Source organism: Geospiza fortis, unplaced genomic scaffold (genome assembly GCF_000277835.1).
Source record: "Geospiza fortis unplaced genomic scaffold, GeoFor_1.0 scaffold85, whole genome shotgun sequence".
Classification (NCBI taxonomy): domain Eukaryota; kingdom Metazoa; phylum Chordata; class Aves; order Passeriformes; family Thraupidae; genus Geospiza; species Geospiza fortis.
In genome coordinates, this window is record NW_005054358.1 from 3,597,133 (window position 1) to 3,617,101 (window position 19,969).

Here is a 19,969-nt window from a genome sequence, read left to right on the forward strand (position 1 = left end):
CCTTCAGCTTTGCTGTCATCCACCAGCGGGCAGGCTGTCCTCAGGGTGACTGTGCTCAGCTCTGAGTGTCTCCCTCGTGTGTCCACTGCATACAGGGTAAATCTGGAAGGCAGGAAGCAAAAGGAAAACAATGTCTTGATCCCTCAGTCCAACACCACCAGGTTGTTAAGGGAACCAGCCTTCAGAAGAGAAAGGAACATTGTGGTCCAGGCACTATCAGTCAGCTTTGGCATCTCAAGGAGATGTGAGATGATCTCCTGGAACAGAGGAGAACCCAGGGATGGGAGCCAGGGCTGAGGGGACAGGCCACTCACCCCTGTCTGAAACCTGTGGGGCTCCATTTCCTCTCCCCTCAACCCAGGGACCCCTGTGGGGCTTCACCCTGAGCCCTCCTGACTGCAGAGGGATGCAAACACCCCAGGGCTGCTCTGCCATGCCCTGATGTGAACATTACATTACAACACGGCGGTGTTTGTGAGCCGGGCTCCTCTCTGGCCCTTCAGGGAGCGGGGCAGTAATTCTTGCTGTAAGTGGGCTCTGTGCTGACAAGTGACAGCTCGTACTCATCCTGTGAACCGCCCTTGAGTTGTTTGCTCCCTCATTTCCTCACAAGGGCGGGGCTGGCTAAAGGGTGGGAATGATAATTTCACACTTGAAGCTAATGGAGAGCATCTGACAGTAAAATATGGCTTTTGTGCCTGATGGAGCATTGAATAAACAGGCTGTGGCTGCATGGAAAGTCCTGGGATGCTGAGCTCAGAGTCCTGCTCAGGGCATCAAAGCTCCAGGACGAGAATGCTTCTTCGCAGCAGGGGTGACAATCTTCTGTCCACTCTCCCAAAGGGCATCAGTTCATGTTTATTCACTCTGAGCTGGGCATGGCAACTCAAGCTGGCTTTGACAAAGTGCAGGGGCTGGTTTGAACCCCTCAGAGGCCTGAGATGCCTGGTGGTGAGGTTCTCAGCCTGAGAAATAACATGCCACCCCTCCTTAGCCTAAGGTAAAACTGACCAGCTCTTGCAAGTGAGTGTAAGGAGTATTATGAAAGCAGCTGAAGCTTAAATGGGATTGAGACCCTGACATCTGTTTATTTAAGTAATGGTCCTAAGCCTGAGCATCCTTGGGGGTGACAGAAGCAATGCCTCCCTCACTCCCACCCCACACACGAGCACTGCCAGCCCCCTCTCTCCTCCCTGCAGGCCCTGCACATCCCACATGTGGCTGATAAGAACTGACATCTGCACGGTAGCAATTCCCAGCACAGGACAGATTCCCTCCAAGCAATGAGCATTAGCTCCCTGACAATGCTCGCTGTCTGAAAGGATGCCAGCAGACTGCCAAGGAACTCACTTGTGTGCAGGGACAGCTCCCATTCTCACCAAGCTGGGCACACAGGGGGTGCACACGCTCAGCTCACCCAAGGAGATGCTGTTTAATCCTTTTGGCATGACATAATTGTCCTTAATTTACCAGGAGCATTGCTCAGAGCAGGAGTATCTCAGGAAGGACAAACATCCACACTGTGCCACTTCACAAGCACCACACACAGGCTGCCCTCACTGAGGGACACACAGAGCAACAGGGCAGCACACAATTCCTGCAGGAGTCTGACTGCAGGGCTTTGCATCCCGTCCTGAAGGTGCCACCAGCCCTTTCCTTCCCTTCAAGGGGAATGAGGAGTCTCCTGCTGGGAGCAGGGAAGGTTTCTGTCTCAGCAACACCAACAGGGGCACCCAGTGTTGGGCAGGGGTGTTGGGGAAGATGAAACAGGAAATCCTTATAAATATGATTGCCTGGCAAAAGATTTTGAGAATATGGAAACTATAAGTGAGATTGAAATGAAAGCAAGCTTTGAGATCCCTCAGTTACTGAACAACTGGAAAACAATGGTGTGGCCAGCTGAAGGCAATCCCCTTTTGATGGAACAACACCTTCTGCTTGCAGACAGGCCCAAGGGTCAGAGCAGACCCTACAGCTTGGCAGAAGGGCCCAAAGAGGAGTTTTTAGGGTTTAAAATGTAACACAGTATGGTAATGTAATGATTGTTATAGGCTGTATGTAAATGCTATAGGGTTTGTATCTTGTACTAGATTGGTTAGTGAGAATCAGAATATTCAACACAGAAGAAGATTTATTGTATTGTAATGGGAACTTCACTCTCTTACTCTCTCACCCTCTCATCCTCTCTCCCCCTCTCTTCTCTCAGCCTGCTCTGAGCTGTGGCTGGCAGCTCCCAGCAGGGCCCTGCACCCAGGCCCTTTGCAATAAACCCCAAGTTCCAGACCTGGCTCAGAGATCTCTCGTCTCCGTCTGTCCCGACTGTGCTAGCCCCCAGCGCTCCTACACAGGGGCACTCCATCCCCAGGATGGGGAGCCGGAGAACAGGGCAGGGATCCCCAGCTGCCCACCCACTGCAGGGCTCTTCTTGCTCATCAGCAGAAGCACAACAAGCAGTAAGAGGGCTCCACATCAGGGAACTGCTCCCCATCTCCATCCTGGGGACCCCTGCCAAGCCACAGTGGCTGTGCTGCTGTGTTTGCTTGTGACCGTGTTCACAGGGGTCTTAGGATGAGGGAAGAGATGACTCCATGGTTCAGAAGGCTTGATTTATTATTTTATGATATATATTATATTATATTAAAACTATACGAAAAGAATAGAAGAAAGAATTTCATCAGAAGGCTAGCTAAGAATAGAATAGCAAAAAATGATAACAAAGGTTTGTGGCTTGGACTCTCTATCCGAGCCAGCTGACTGTGATTGGCCATTAATTACAAACACCTAACATGGGCCAATCAAAGATCCACCTGTTGCATTCCACAGCAGCAGATAATCAATGTTTACATTTTGTTCCTGAAGCCTCTCAGCTTCTCAAGAGGAAAAATCCTAAAGAAAGGAATTTTCATAAAAGATGTCTGCGACATTTGCTTTGGGAAAAGGGTGAGCAGAGCTAATGTGTAACCTCTGCTTTGCCTGCAGCAACTCAGGCTGGCTCCATTAGCTCTGAGGCAATCAGTGCCAGAGCACTTTCCTTGGAAAACAGAAGACTTTTATCAAAACATAATTGTAATATTCAGCAATCAGTGCCCATTTCACCTATTCCATTGCCAGTGGGGTCAGGAGGATTGGTTGGGTGTTGAAGCACATCCACGCCTTTGGGTGATGCTGAAGACCTGTGTGAGCCTTTTGACTGCACTTCTCCCCTCTGCCCAGCTCACACAGGAGCAAAGTCACTCAGCTGCCAAGAGCATCTCTCCTGGTCAGGCCTGGGTTAAAAAATAGATGTCAAAAAACAAACCCTCATTTCATTTTTTTTTTTTTTTTTTTTTTTTTGTGATGATGTAAGTAAGGGAAGGAAAAAAACCAACAATGTAAATGGAAAAACATCAGAATCAAAGTGATTTTGATCTTGTCAAAAATTCTTTTTTTGAGAACAAACCCAACTGCTTTACCTCACCTGGAGCCAGTCCTCTTTCAAGAACCTTAGAGGAAACTCTTTCGTCTCCATTCCTTGCGAATGACATGTTTTGGACTCAGCACCCATCACCCCAGCTGGGGGGGAGGCTGGCAGCCCAGCAGCACACAGCCTCTGCACCTCCCCAGCTCCTTCCAGCCAGTGACCTCAGAAGGTTTTAACATTAATTACAGTCCAAAAGATCACCCTGAAGCACAGCAGTATTAATAGCTCTGTTTTATCGACAGTAAACAGAGACATATGGGGTGAAGCATCGTGCCCCAGAGAGGCTCAGTGACATGAGCAGTTTGAAAACTCAGGAGATGATGGTTTGCAATCTTGTTCTCAAACCACTTGACCACCCAGCCTCTGCAGCAAAACACTTTTATGGACAGTTAATGGCACTGTGCAGAGTGCTGGGGTTTAGTTTTGTTCTTTTATTCCCGGAAATGGACAATTAAGAGAAGGGAGTGCAAGGACCTGTGTCTCTGTCTCTGTGTCTCTGTGCAAACCCAGCATTGACATCTTGCTGGAAACCTTCAGCAGATGCAGGCAAGGAGCAGCCTAGGACCCAATGAGACATCAGGGGGGTGGCCAGTGGCAGAGAGACCACCAGTGCATGGGAGGGATGGGGATGGGGCTTTAAGCTAAAGGAGTGTGGGTTTGGATAAGGTATTAGGAAGAAATTCATTGCAATGAGGGTGGTGAGGTTACCAAAACAGGTTGTGGACTCCACATGCCTGGAGGTGTTCAAGACCAGGTTGGCCAAGCCTTGGAGCAACCTGGGATAGCGGAAGGTGTCCCTGCCCATGGTAGAGGGTTGGAATGAGACGAGCTTTAAGGTCCCTTCTAACCCAAAGCATTCCATGATTCTGCACCGACATGACAAACCAGAGGAAAATCAAAGTGATCACGCTGAGGGAGGGAGCCAAGCCAAGGGCGAGGTGGGATTTTGCAGCACTCCATGGAGATCCTCCTGCCCCACTTAAATCTATTACAGCAGTGGGCCAAGGACCAAGCCAGACATCATCCCCCCTGATGAGGATAGAGATGCTCTTGGATATGCCAACCCTGGTAATTTGTAAATAAATGAGGCCAAAGATCAGTTCTGAGCACTTTGCCCAAGGCAGAGACCTCCAGGGTGAAGTCAAAGCCAGAAACTCAAAAGTCTCAGACCTACAGTCATTGCACAAAACCACATCAGACAACCTGGAATGCCATATGGTAGCTGCAATCTGGCAGAAGCTCCTTTAAATCCTGGAGATGTTCTGTTTAGCGATAAACTTTCCTCATCACATTTCCTCATCTTCTCTCTGTGCTTTCCAAAGGAGCTCCAGGCTCCCTGCTACTGTCTCACAGATGATTCTCTTCTTCACCTGTGCCTTCAGTAAGATCCTACACGAAAACTTGTATTTCTAGAAATACTAGAATGAATTTTACCTGAAGAGGTTTCAAAGAGGTCCAAACACATATGCTCTTGGCAGGGATCAGCCCTCCATGCCTGGAAATGCTGCCACCTCTGCAGCAAATCTCAGCATACAAAGTCCTATAAGGTAATGATGGTTAAATATTTACTTCTACATTCGAATCTATTGGGACCCAAAGGAACTTTCAGGGAGAGACAGAAACCAATCATTTGCTTCAGGAAATGTCAATACCTTCCTCATAGATTACCCACCTAGTGTTGGCTGAAGGCTGAGTTTTGTCACCAGGCTCATGATGCTTCTTTGGGGAGGAAGAGAAAGCAAGAGGGGAATGTTAATGCTTCAGTTCCTGGAATGGTTGTTGAGATTGTCCATTGCATTTCAAGATATTTAAAACCCAGAAAAGAATGCTTCTATCCTTTCTCAATGCAGAGAAAATAACCCAAAATACAAATTTATACAGGCACAAAACTCTTAAGGCAGAGAATGAAAGCTCAAAACATGTTACTTATTTATAGACAGCATGTTTCTTAACTCCCTCTCATGATGCTCATGACGTTTTAGTGCTTTACTCATGATCCTCATTTGCGGGAAGTGAGATAAGGACTTCTGAGCCTGACCTTCCTCAGCTGGGCTGCTGATTCTTTTATATCCTACAGAGATACCACAGGCATTTCTGGTCTGCCTTGTCTGCTCTTCCTGAGGCCTTTGGGCTGGTGCAGCTGCTCTGTGAGATGCTGTACCACATGGGCTGCCTGGGCTGCAGAGGAAGGCTCTGATAAGGAGCTCAATTAGCACTCCCACAGATGCCAAGCCCCCTCGCTAATTAAGCATGTGTCTACTGGGACATGCAATGGCTGTGTGGCCAACCCAGGCTCTGAGAGAATCACAGAATCACAGAATAATAAGGTTGGAAGAGACCTCTAAGATCATCGAGTCCAGCCTATGCCCTAACACCTCAACCAGACCATAGCACCAAGTGCCATGTCCAGTCTTTATTTAAACACATCCAGAGATGGTGATTCCACCACCTCCCTGGGAAGAGCATTCCAATACTTTATTATCATTTTGGTGAAAAATTTCTTCCTAATATCCAACCTATACCTTCCCTGCTGTAGCTTGAGGTTGTGTCCTCTGGTTCTGTCAGTGCTGCCTGGTGGAATAGACCAACCCCACCTGTCCACAACCTCCCTTCAGGAAGGTGTAGAGAGCAATAAGGAGCCCATGAATGAATGAAGGACAGGGCAGAGGTGCTGCTCCAGAGCCCAGTGTCACACAAAAACATGGCCTCAAGCTTCCCAAAGTGGTGCAACCACAAATGCTCCTGCCAGTGGGGCTTGGCTTGAGCTTGGCTGATCTGCCTGGGCTTGGTGCCGTGTTCTGCAGCCACGAGACTCTTGCTGTTCACTTCAGCAGCTCGGCGAGGGCAGCCCTGGCTGGGGTCCCACACACGGCCTGATGGATTCTCCCTCCCCTGGCAGCGTGGCTACCACCACCACCCGTCACGCCGAGCCTGAAAACACAAATCCTGCCCTGGCTGAGGTGTTACATGCACGTCCTGCCATCTCTCCCTGGCTGGTCACAGCCTGTCCGTGCCTCCTGCATAGCCCAGGCTGGCGGGGCTCGCACGCACCCAGCTCCGGCGTGCTGACACACACACACATCACACCCTGCCTTGCCAGCCCTTCTCGCTTCCTGTTCCAGCTGAAAAACAATGCCGAGGCCTCCCTTTAAAAGCCCTCAGTGGAGCAGCTCTTGGCATTCCCAGCTTCCCTGCTGCCCAGTGATCTCAGCACGGAGACTGGGCGCGAGGGATGGGGGCCGGGCTCGGGCTGTGCCAGGACGTGCAGAATGGAGCTGCCAGAATGGTGCCCCCAAACACACGTGGGTGGGAACAGACCCATCAGACCCTGCACTGTGCTCACGGGACCCAAACAAACTGTTCTCTGCCATTCTTGCAGTCTGGGAGTGTCCTTAGCTCCCAGGCATCAAGGTGAGGGGCTCTCAGGAGGTTGAGTGGGGAGTGTGTTTCCTTGTCCTGATACCCACAGGTGAGCAGCATTAGACCTTCATCCCAGCATTTCCTGGAGCTAAAAGCATCCATAAATTACACACACAGTTTCCCTAAAGGACTCTTCTTGAGCAGTGTGGGAGCCCAGGGGTGCTGTGGGGTGGAGCAGAGCTTTGGGTGTTTCATCACATGTTCCACATGCCATGGGTTGTGCATGATCCAGGAGCCACCCAGCCACTCCTGCCTCCTCAACGTGGGCTTGTGCATCCCCTGCAGAGCCTCCCAGCCACGTCCATTGAGGAACATGGAGCAGGAGTGGGGCTTGCCTGCCAGCAGCTGCCTGGGCAGGCATGGAAAGGGGTGTGTGCGTTTAGTGCAAGCATTCCCAATTCAGAAACCATTAGAATTTTAAAAGAAATCAAATCAAATAAAAAGCAGCCGGTCCACACAAGCCACAGGAATGCAGCTGAGCTTATTGACAACTCTGTGATTTGGGAAAATTAAGAGAGGTAAATGAGAGCAACCCCCCTCAGTCTCTGCAGCAAATGCTGAGCAGACAATTAGCAGGGGGTGGTTTTGGGAAGGAGAGGATTTCTTGGTCTATTTGCTGGGCTCTGGCTTTGGGCTCACTCCTGCCATGCCCATGTCCATGGTGCCAGGGGAGGGCTGGTGCCCTGGCAGGGGACTGACCACACTGCATCCCTGCCAAAGGCCCTGCTGGAGCCTTGGGATTTGGGCAAAGCTTTACAGGGCAGTGGTCACTCTTGTGCCATCTCCCTGGGGCTGGCACTGCCACAAATGTCTTCTGCTGTTCATTGTCTTTGGTTCCAGCTTGCTTTCCCATGGTAAGGAAACAGTGGACAGTGCAATCCTGAAAAAAATCCCATCTTTTAGAAAGCTCTTCTCACTGTTCTACCAACCAAGAAAAGCACCTTTTATAACTGAGCTGCTTTTAACCATCTGTGACAGCTGACCTGCTCCCATCAGTGTGATGGAGGAACAGGTTAGCAGCAACTGGTGCCACACTGGAGTATCAAAACCTTGCCAATACACCAGTACAGGGGGCTGTCAGTGAACTGTTCTCACAATTCACACTTCTTTTCTTCCCAGGACAGCAAATGTTGAGAGACTAATCATTAGCCTTCAACAGATGCCTCCCAACAAAACCAGACCACAGTTGTCAGATGTACCTGCCAGGACATGCCTCAGGTGTCTGATGCCTTTTGGAAGTGGATAAAACAGTGCCCATCAAACCCTGGAGGAAGGAGGCAGGAGGAAGGCACAGGCTGCTCTGCACAGCAAGAAGCTGTTTGATCAGGGAGACCTTGGGAAAAGGGAAGAGGAGGCTTGATTTCTGAGACAGCAAGGGCAGGCGGGGCTGGGGACAGCCTGGGGTCCACCTTTGCCTTGTGTCAACCCTGGGAAAGTCACCCAGGGTTATCCACGCTGCAAGGTTGCCTGAATTGCAGCAGATGCCATGGCCATGCTCAAAAACAGTGACTGCAGAGCATAGTACTTCTCACAGGGAGAGAGCAGGACCAGTGACTGCTGATGAATTACGGGGCTGCAGTATGGGATAATGTCACTTTGGTGTCACAGCATTCCACACTGTGCTGCCCCAGGTCTCCAGGGCTTGCCCTCTGAGCTGTGAGGCCACAGAGAGCCAAAAGCTGGAGTAGGCAGGTTTGGGTGCTGGTTCTCTCAACCCCTGGGCAGCATCTGCCCTGCACCTGAGCCAAGCTGTGATCCAGATTTGCTCAGCTCTCCCTCCTTTGAGCACTTAATCAACCTCCTTTTGTTTCAGATCCTTGTTAAACAAGATCCAAACAAAGGGTGAAGGGGAAAGAAAGAAAGAAATTAATTAAAAATCCTGACCACTCCTTGCTACTGCCTGGATCTATTGTCTCCCTGACAAAGAAATGCCCAGCAGGGCATTCACCTTCCCAGCCTCAACTGCGGCATCTCAATTTCCCAAGATTTCCCTCAAAACCCTGTCAATAACCCATCAGAGTAGTGATTCCCATTCCTGCCATGGCTGTGAAAGAAGGCCTTGATGCACAGGCCACCTTCTGTTCCCAAGAACCCTGCTCCTGAATGGTCCCTGTGTTGGACAGCCAAGATTCCACGGGAGTCCCTCTGCCAGCCGGACACCCTGCGAGCAGCGGTGCCAAGGCTGCCTTAGGTGAAAACGTGTTCCACTGGAAACGAGGGGAAAATGCCAGACAGGCCATGGCTTCATCCAGAAGGTGCAGGAAGGTCACTGCCACCCTCCTGGCTGCTGCATCTCCAGTGTCTTCATCACCACCCTGGGGCTGAGAGCTCCAACAGAGCCACTGTCCTTTCTTGCCTTTTTCTCTGCCTTGTGATCCCCTCCTTTGTCCCCCTGATCCTTGCCAGCTGTTGCAAGAAGCAGATAATGACTCCCCCTTCCCTCCCTCTCTGAGTACATCCTTCCAGGAGCAGCTTTGCCCCACTGAAGAAGGAAGAGCAGAGCAATCTTCTCTGGAGAGAAGCTCAGAGCTCTTAATGGAGATGGGATGTGGATGAGAGAGCAGCTCCTGGTGTGGGAGCAGGACAACACACCCAAAACAGCCACCCTGACACAGATAACATTGACACAGCTGATGTTGCAATGCTGGGGCTTTAGCTCCTGGGCATTCCCCGAGGAGCAAGCAGGATTTAATCAGCTTGGAGATGCCCCAGAAGAATTCTAGGGTGTCCCATAGCCATGGTTCCCAGCTGGGAAGGCAGAACCATGGCAGAAGCAGCAGGATCACCATGGAATTACCAGCTTTGGAGAGGATGGATAGATGTCAGGACCCAGGACATCCCTCTGGCTGTCCTGAGCAGCCAAGACCCCTGTCAGGAGTCTCAGAGACCCTGGCACAGAGCCCAAAATGCCCCTGTGGTTTTGATTATGACCCGTGGAGCAAGTTACCAATTTTCTATGAAGATCTCCAAGCCATGACAAATTAAGTAGAATGACAGTGAAGTTATCACGGGGTGGAAAAGTAGATTTTGGGGTTTTTAGAATGGGGATTCAGGGGGCAAGATGGATGGAACTGGGCATGTCCAGCCTTTCTCCTTCTTCTGTTTGACCTCCATCTTCTGCTGTGATGTTGGCACTTCTGGATTGGTTTAGAGTAGAAGCTCACTGTCTAACATAGGTGATAGGTATTGGGAAGTAATTGTAAACATTGTACATGTAGTTTTTAGTATAAAGACATAACACTGCCCTGGGGGCAGGCAGAGTGCCTGGAACTGTCCTGCTGGATGGACCTTGGCTGGACAGGAGAAAATTTTTTATAGATAAGAAACAATAAACAACATTGAGACCAAGAAATGAAGAGCCCTCACTCCTTCTTCAAGTGCAGGGCTGGGAAAAGAGACTTTTTAACATTTCTCGGGGTCACTCTGACAAGCTAGAGACCCCGACAGATAGAGGGTGTTTGAGGCCCGTATTTCTTGGCAGTCATCATGCCCTTGCTTTTGTCCTGCTGGCTGTGAGCATGAAGATTTGCAGATGTGCTTCTAAAGGCAATGCAGTAAGAACTGGCCCAGCTATTCCCAACATTCCCTGTCAGTCTCAGGGCTTGAGGCAAGGTGTTCCCCCCACTGCCTGGAAAGGCCACAGAAGGTCCCATGTTAGCCAGAATGTGAATTGTAACATCCTCTGGTGGAGTGAAGAACCAGAAGGAGGTGATAATAAGCCACTGCAGGCTGGTGCTTTTGTCTCCAGTGAAGCAACAGCAGCACATTAGAGTCTGTGATGTGCCAGAGTCCCTGTTCTGCTGGAATGCCCCAACAAAGCCCTTTGGACAGAGGTCAGATGAGTTGCCTCTGACTCCCTGTGCTGCTGGAACAATTCCTACCGTGCCACAGCCTGGGTTGGTGCCCAAAGCTGCCAATGAGGGGCTGGTCCTGCCCAGACTACGGAGCATCAGTGAGAGCTGGTGATGGATCGAGCTGTCCTTGGGGCAGCAAAGGAGGGCTTTCCTCAGGTTCTGCATCCCCCATGTCCCTGAGGGTCTGCCACAGCCTTTGCCAGGACACTGCAATGGCCATGAATCCTCCAGCTCCTCAGGGCAGGGTGTTCCCTGGCAGCACCTGCATCCTCTCTTCCTCCTGTGCAATATCTGCTGCTGTCCCCATCAGTTTGGGACAGCCAGCCCTGTTCCCCCAGCCACAGACACCCCACAGCCCCCAGGCCAGCTCTGCTGAGGATGGGACTTAGAGGGTAAGTTCTGCTTTTAGGGGAGGTTTTGCTTGTTTTTGCAGTGATTTGTGGGTGGGTGGATTTCAGCCTCATCTCAGAGCATTGGTCCTGTGTGCCAGGTGGGTTATCCCAAGAGGGACCTTCCTCAGGCCACTTATGGGATGGCTGCCATCCTCTGTGAAGAGACAGCAGCGCTTGGAGTGGCTGTGGCTGCAGGGGATGAGCAGGAGAGAAGGAATAAATATTCAGAAGGAGAGAGAGAGAATGAATACTCTTCCTCCAGATGTGCCAAGGAGAAAGGAGAGACAAGCACAGCCCTGGACCCCTGCAGGGAGCTCCACAATGGGAATGTTCACAGCTAACCATCCCTGCTGCTCAACCTTCCAGCACTCTGCAGAGCTTGGCCACCACCGGCCCTGGGGACATGGGCGAGAGGAAGGTTGTGACCCCTGGCAAATTGGGAAATCTTTGCCCCTCCCAACCTCACAGTCCCTCTAAACAAGAACCAGACACTCCACAGCGTGCTACCCCTGGAGATCCCCTTGGTAGGGCTTGTTCTCATTCTCCTGGGGGCTTGGCTTCCATCTGCACTGCTGGTTGAAATCCAGCCCGGGCTGGTAGTGACTTCAAAGGGCAGTGTCGTCTGAGGAGCAGTGGGTGGTCCATGGCAAGCAAGCTGATGGCTGACTGTTCTTATAAAAGGCACCGCAGTAGGGCCCCCTGCTTTCAGAGGAAAGGCAAGGGCTGCACTGACCACAGGGAGCAGAGCTGGTCCTGGGCCTGAGGGACACTCACCTTAGTGAGCTGGCACAGGGAGTGCACCCCTGAGGGCAGAGCTCTTGATCTGCCTCCATTTGGTTTGTCCCCAGCAGCACTGGCCAGCCCTGGCTTCACCTTCCACAGGCAGCAGGGCCAAACAGAGCCCAGCAATAACACACAGGGGAGAGGGGCACCCTCTGAGCATCCCAGGCAGGATGGCAATGAGACAAACCCCAGCTGGGCTCTGGGAGCTCAAGGGGGCCCTGCAATGGCCTCAGTGTTGCAAAGAGATGGTGGCAGGCAGGGATGCTGTGTGCCAGCCAGATCTGCGGTGCCCACTGCCCCAAAGTCCCCAAATCCAGGGGCACAGGCCAAGGAACTGGCAGTGAGCAGGAGATTCTCACAGGTCCAGCAGGCAGACAGGGAGGGTGGAGGGCAGGATGGGGGGGGCAGGGGGGCCAAAACAAATAATAAAAACAAAATCCCAGTAAGCATGTTAGAATTCGTTTGAAGTGCAGAGGAGCTTTCAGGCAGGGTTATGCACATCTCCCAGCCCGGCGTGATTTACACATTCCTTGCAAGCAAAGGAATCTTCCCTGATTTGAAGTAAAACAGATGTTTTGGGGTTTTCTTTCCCCCCCTTCCCCACCCTCTTTTAATCGTTTCTTTATTGAAATGATGGCTATACAGCCAACCAGCTCAGCGCCAGAGCCCTGCTACCCCAGAAGCCAGGACTGGAGACCCTCTGTCCTGTGCCATGGAGAGCCCCTTGTCAGTGACTGTACCTGGGGGCTTCCAGAGGTGTGGAGCCAGCCCTGCTCTCCTGCAAATGCTGCTCCAGAGGCACAGCTCCCTGCAGTTTTTTTCCCTTGTTTTTCACTCTGCAGGGAAGGATTGTAACTCCCTGCAGCTTTTCTTCCTCTGCAGCTACAGCTGATCCTCCAACCTTGCTCCAGCAGCCCAGGTCCAGGAGACCTTGTAACCTCCACCACCAGCCCAGGAGATGTGTTTGATGGTGGGACTTGCCCTTGTGTCACAGCTCACCCCAGCTGTGCTCTGTCCCAGCAGTGTGGATTGGGAAGGGCAGCCTGGTGCCTGGTCCATGCCCAGGGACTGGCAGAGCAGTGCAGCTCACGCACCCCAAGTGAAACAACCCAGCACAAGGAATGGTGTTGGGCAGGATGGAGCTGGGATATCTGTTAATTTCAGCACTATGTGATCTCAGTCAAGTTACTTTGCCTCTATTTTTGTCACAAGTTTTCCACCCAGGAAAATTATTTGGGGAAGGAGCATCCATTTCCCAGAGGGATGCAGAGCACCAAGTGCAGTGGGGCTTCTGAGTGCTGGTTGATGCTGCAACCTACCAGCACAGCCATGCCCTTGAGTTTACACTCAGAGCAATAAATCATGGCCAGTAGCAAATCCATCCAGCTGCCCCATCCTTCTTTTTCTTTCTCTATTTTTTTTTCCTTTTAAACCCTGTTGTTCTTTCTCAGCACTTCGTTGGTGGCAGGGTGGGAAGGTTTTTTGTAACACATTCACGTACCAGTGGGACTCACTCCCATCCCCGTCTGGTACAAGAGATTGCACAAGAGAGAGGAACAAATGGGGGTGAGGAAATGCGTGTTTATGAGAGGCAGCGCTGTCATCATGAGCAAGGGACCCCCCGCAGCAGAGCTGGCCTGGGAGCCAGTGCATTTCCATTCTCTCCATTCATGCCTGGTTTCAAACCTCCCTGGAGACTCCAGCCTGGCCGGGGTCCCACGGACTCCCACCCCCCCTGTGCTGCCTCCTGTGATATTTGTTGTTGGGTGGAGAGAGGGAGATGTTGTTGTCTCATAAAAATGATGAGTTGAGAAAGAGCAGCAGCTTTGGCCATTGCATGCACTCCTTGTTTTCCTCCTACAGCAGAGGAAGGTCTTCCCTCCTGCATCACCTCTCCTTTGCCATGTTCCTTGTGCTGCCCTGCTGCCCATCCTGGCAGGGCTCTCCCCTAACATCCACCATGGAGTCTCTCATGGACTTTCCTGCTCATGCTGTTGCCTTTCCTTGCTGCCACGAGCCTTCTCCTGACCTGATCAGGAACCCTCCCTCTAATCCAAACCACATTGCTGCCTGATCCCATACAGTCACCAGTAAATAACCTTGACTGCAGCAGTCTGGAAGAGCCAGGGATCCTATATCACTGCTATTAATGATTTAGGATTGTGCATCATTTGCAGATGACACAGAGAGGGTCTGATCCCTACTCCCCCCACCCAGCCACCTCCTCCAGGACAGTGCCTGCCCCCCCCTCACTCCAGGTGGCTCCAAGTGAAAGACACTGGGTGACAATTCCTCCTGCCAGATGCTGGTGTGCACACAGGGAATGGGAATGGCTGATTTCTGAGCTCCCTTGTGCTCTGCAGAGCTCGCAGCAATGGTGCTGGGGCTCCCCCACAAACAGGTGGGGTATTAATAAAACCAAAAGTAATCGCCCAGGCACACATACTACAACCCACTTGGGTCCCTCTCCCGTCTGCTCCTGCAAGCCCCTGCCTCCCCCTGCTTTCTCCACACACCTCAATTTCATTATCTCTGATCTGGAGCTGCCCATTACATGCTTTTTGCCAACATAAATATTTAATCCCAGTGCATTGCACGGAAAGGCCCTTGTGGAGTTAATCCTTCAACTCATGTTTCCACTTGGAAAGCAATTTAGCTTGTGGCAGGGCAGCAGGTACGAGGCAGGGACAGAGCCCAGAGCTGGAGGTGGCCTGGGAGAGCTCAGGAGCTGTGTGTGGGGTGATGCAGGTGGGCTTCATGCTGTGGGGTGGGCTTCATTCCATGGGCTTCATTCTATGGGGTGGGTGTCATTCCATGGGTTTCATTCTATGGGGTGGGCTCCATTCGGTAGGGTGGGCTTCATTCCATGGGCTTCATTCTATGGGGTGGGCTCCATTCCATGGGTTTCATGCTTCATTCCATGTATCTCATTCTATGGGGTTCATGCTTCATTCCATGGGTTTCATTCTATGGGGTGGGCTTCATTCCATGGGCTTCATTCTATGGGGTGGGCTCCATTCCATGGGTTTCATGCTTCATTCCATGGATCTCATTCTATGGGGTTCATGCTTCATTCCATGGGTTTCATTCTATGGGGTGGGCTTCATTCCATGGGCTTCATTCTATGGGGTGGGCTCCATTCCATGGGCTTCATTCTATGGGGTGGGCTCCATTCCATGGGCTTCATTCTATGGGGTGGGCTTAATTCCATGGGCTTCATTCCATGGGGTGGGCTCCATGCTGTGGGGTGGGGTGGCTCTTCTGGAGCTCTTTTGGAGCTCTTCTTCACTGGGGTGGCTCTGCTTGAGCAGGAACCAGGAGGGTTTGGATAGGCAATGGAAAAGCCACAGGGGTCACTGCAAGCTGATGCCTGGCAAGGGAGGTACAAGGGGCACTGCCAAGGGGGGCTCCAGGTGCAGCACTGCTGGCTTTCAGCAGTGTTTGGGACATCCTGTGTGCTGAACAACGTGGAAAGCCCAGAGTTTATCAGTTTGCTTCGCCTGCCAGTCTGTGTCTAAGCAGCCACACAATGCCACACTGCTCCACATCTAAATCCACCTGCACACCCAGAGGCTGCTTACAGCCATGATTTTGCCTGTGGGCTATGGAGTAGGGTTATGGGATGATTGGTGTGTTTATGGGGCTGTCGGGCAGCACTAAGATACCTGCTGTGGTACAGGACAGACCCTCAGCAAAGTGAGATGTCCCAGTGCCAGCTCCAAAGCTATAAAGAGCACGGACAGAAATGCAGCCCAAGGAATAAATTAAAGGCCATTTGAGAACTGGACAGAGGCTCTCATCCATCCACTTCCATACCCTCAGGATGGCAGCACCCATGGCGATGCAACACCACAAAACATCCACCAACCTAACAAACCCTCAGAAGCAGAGGGGAGGGGCACAGGGGGCCAAGACCACCCTGCAATGTAGGGCCAAGAGTACAACTTGTGGCAGCTGAAATGGTTTGAAATCCTTCCCCTTACATCAGCAGTGACGTGTCCAAACACTGAAGAAATATTTTGGTTTCGGTTGCTTTGTCTGAGAGGTTTCCCCAGCGGCTTGGGGTGGGTGTCCTGGAGACCAACCAGCCCTCCCCAACATCCCCTGCCCCATGTGAGAACCTGGGGTGTGCAGGACACATCCCCACAGCCCCTGCCCAGAAAGGCTGGAACACTGGGATGTTGCAATGATGCAAACCAGAGGGAGGGAAAACATGAAAGTATCCCAGCTCTTCTGGCTGGGGTTGTGCAATGAGATTAGGAGGGGAGGCCACTCCTGTAGCTGCAGGGCAGTGGGAGATGCTCAGAGGGAAGGAGAAAAGTGCCACACTCCAGACCTAGCTCAGGCTGCTGCTGCCATGGGCTGCCTGTGGCTTCCCTGGCAAAAATCAAGAGGAGAAAAGACGGAAGACAAGCAACAGACCCTGATCCAGGGGTGTGACAGCCCAGAGCTGCGGCAAGATGTGTCCAAGCCCAGCTCACTACCCAGGTGTTTGGACAAGCATGTCCCTGTGACCCAGCTTTGAGCTCCCTTCACACCCATCCTGCCAGGGCAGTGTCTCCACATCCTTCTCCATCCAGTGAAAACAGGACCCCACTGACCCCTCCATCCACCACCCCTTGAACACCCAGCATCCCGCAGATCCTACTTCTTCTTCTCTTTTTTTTTTTTTTTTTAACTTTTACATCATGACATAAGCTTTGGCTCCAAGGGTTTTAAGTGAAAGCCATGGTAATTTTTTTCCCCTTCTCATAACAGAAACCATATTGCTATATAATCAAATTTATCTCATTCCTGATGACGGAAGCAAGTGCGGGGTGTGCGTGTGAGGTGACCAGGAGCAGTGAGGGCACGTGTGGTGGGAGCAATTGCTCTGAAGGTGCTCCAAGGAAATTTCCTTGGGAGTGGCAGCAGATGGGGGTGACCAAGCAGAGCCCAGTGGGCCACAGCTCAGCACAGAGCATCACCCAGAGCCAGCCCCACCTCCCCACGTGGCTGCCATCCCTGCAGTCCAGCAAAGATGCTCCTCAGCTTTTCCTCACTCTTTACTATGGATCTCCTCACTGTATCGGAAGCCCAGCAAAGGGTATGGTTCAGTTTTAACACGTTTTACATGTATTTTTAGGAAGAAGCAGCTGCTTTGAGGTTACTTTTTTGATGTCTGTTTTACTCTGTCACAGGTTCAGCTGAAGCCAACGGGAGCTGTGGCTCTCATGGTGAAGCCCTGAACATGATGCTCCCAAAATGGAGATGTCTCAATTTACTGGCTCCTTTTGCAAACGCAGGCAGGGGGGAAACAACCCAAACCCCGAGGAATAAATTAAAGGCCATTTGAGATGTGGGCAGGGGCTGCATTGCCTGCAGCTCTCCTGTGACAAACTCCCTGCAGGAACTCCCTGTTTCTCTGGGAAAGAGCCATGGCCCTGAGGGGGAGAAGGGGTGGCAGAGCTGGAGTGGTCACTTTGTGCTGATAAACTCCACTTTGGCATGATCAGGAGGTGGGTGCTTACTGATGTAATGTTCTGCACAAGTCAGAGATTAAAAGAGATTTATTTTTTTTTTAATAAATAATGCACAAACAAAAGGAAAATGAAAATAACAAAGTGTTCTCTGGGAGATAAGGCTGGTGAAGGACTCTCTGTGCTGTTGTTGTTACAAGGAAAGGATGGGCTGGGATGTGCTGCAGGTGTCCTTTGGAAAAATGAAACAACAAAAAAAAAGTTTGGCTAGTTTTATGGACTTGCAGCCTGATGTGAGAGAAATGCACATTGCTGGGCTGAGCTGGGACAGGACCTGCAGCTCATGGCATCCAAACTTTGCTTTTGAGAGTGGACAAAAGGATGGGCAGGTAGAGTTAACTTGTGACTTATCCTTCTATTCAGAGAAGTATCACTGCCAAATATCTCCATCTTTGGGGAGCTGGGGTCCCACCCAGAGTCTGCCTGAGCTGATTGTGGGGATGGTCTGGGTTCAGATAAGACCTGTGGGTTCAGTAGTGACTGAACACCTGGGCAGACCCCACAGAGACCCCACAGACCACACAGAGATCCCACACTCCCCACAGAGACCCCACAGATCCCATAGAGTCCCACAGACCCCATAGAGACCCCACACTCCCCACAGAGACCCCACAGATCCCATAGAGTCCCACAGACCCCAGAGAGACCCCACAGACCCACACAGATCCCAGAGATCCCATAGAGTCCCACAAACCCCACAGAGACCCCAAAGACCCACAGGGACATGACCTTCCTGGCTCAGCTCTCTGTCTGAGCCAGCTGACTGTGATTGGCCATTAATTAGAAACAACCACATGAGACCAATCACAGATGCACCTGTTGCATTCCACAGCAGCAGATAATCAATGTTTACATTTTGTTCCTGAGGCCTCTCAGCTTCTCAGGAGGAAAAATCCTAAGGAAAGGATTTTCCATAAAAGATGTCTGCGACAAGGACATAACCAACAAGGACATTTGCCCTTCTCCTCACTCCCTTGTTCTCTACAAAATAATAAAAAAAAACCAGAATGTGTCCAGTGTCCCTTGTGTCCTGGAAGTGGAGTGTGTTCAGACTGTGCTGGAAGAATCAAACCAGCATGGCCCTCAGCTTTCAGCCTTCAGGAGGAGGGTGCTCTGCACCATGGAGACCCAATGAACAAAACAAATGGATCCAAGGCAGTAGCACGGTGCAGGTTTGGCTGCCTTAGAGCAAATCCAAGCCAGCAAGGCCCGTGTTGATATTTATATCACAGCCCTTGCACTCCCTCTCCCATTAGTCCATGAGATAAGACTTGGATGAGGAGCAGAATTAGGTTTCTACAGTCAGGAATAAAGAATACTCTCCAAGTCCTGTGACTAAAAGGGGTTGATGATACGGGATTGCTGATGGGAAAAAGGTGGGATTGTAAAGATCCATTTGTCTACCGACAGGAAAAGAGGCCAAAATCTTCCTCTCCACCCCACTGCCATTCCCAGGAAGAATCCTGTATTGGCATAGCTGCAATACCCCACAAAATAACCCCTCCATGCCTCCTCCTCCTCCTTTTCCTCACTACACCACTGCCAGCCTTCCTCCAGCCACCTCCAGAGGGACAATGTGGATGGGCCTGGGACAGGTCTGGGATTTAGATGCTGGCAGTTTTTAGGGACAAAACCAAAAATGTTGTTTCAGTCTGATTGTCCTGAGGAAGGGGCAGAGAGGAGACAGCCATGGGAGGCAGTAAAGCTGTTCTGTTGCTCTCTGTGGCATGAGGTATGAGCAGAAGCAGAGAATTTGGGAGGGAAAACCTGGTCTTTCAGCAAAAAGGTGTGAGATATCCATAAACTTGGCAGGTCCTAAAGAAGAACGTTCTACTGAGGTCAGAGAAAGGCATCTACTGACTCCACACCTGCCCCAGGTGGTTGAGCACTGGTGGCAGAGGCAGATCAGAAGGAAAATTCAGGTACAAACACGACTTTTAGAAGGGTGATGTCAAATAGTCAGCATAGCAGCACTGCAGCAGCACACTGAGACCTTGATCTGAGCCACCCAGGACACAAGGACAGCACGAGAGAGATTAAAACCTGAGTTTTTAAAGGGGACAGGTAAACAGGCGATGATGGAAGAGAGAAAAAATGTTCTCTTTATATCATCAGCAGGGTAAATGGTGAAGTTGGGAAGAGCCCCTAGATTTGACTGGCCATGAAAAAACCATGAATGTCTTCTCTGTGGTTTTTAGATGTGTATCCTCCTGATGCTGGAGCCTCAGCAGGAGCCCAACCCACCTCCATAAATGGGACTTGATGGAAATGAGTGCAGAGATTACACCCTTCTGCTGAGCCCCTGAGCTCCCTGTACAGCCCATCTTCCATGGGGCCAATTCTCCTGCAAGCCAGTGATCCACACACAGCCCAGGGGAGCCCAGAGGGTTCTGTGCTGGACTCGCTGCAGCAAAAACAGCCACACACCTGAGCCAGCACAGGGCAGCCTGGCTCTGCCACAACCCCAAAGTGCCGAGAAAGAACGAGCCTGCATTTGGGGTACAGGCTTAGGATTTAACAAAATCAGCTCCTGACTTGCCT

General features: G+C 51.2%; 1 protein-coding gene across 3 annotated transcripts in view; it reads right to left on the reverse strand.

Annotated features, from left to right (window-relative positions):
* Window positions 1-19,969, reverse strand: part of ASTN2 (astrotactin 2) — a 297,150-nt gene that overhangs the window by 8,390 nt on the left and 268,791 nt on the right. For all 3 annotated transcript variants that reach the window (XM_005423807.2, XM_031059216.1, XM_031059215.1), the window contains one exon: window positions 4-102. In XM_005423807.2, coding sequence (XP_005423864.1) covers window positions 4-102 — 99 coding nt within the window. The remainder of the gene's footprint in view (window positions 1-3; window positions 103-19,969) is intronic.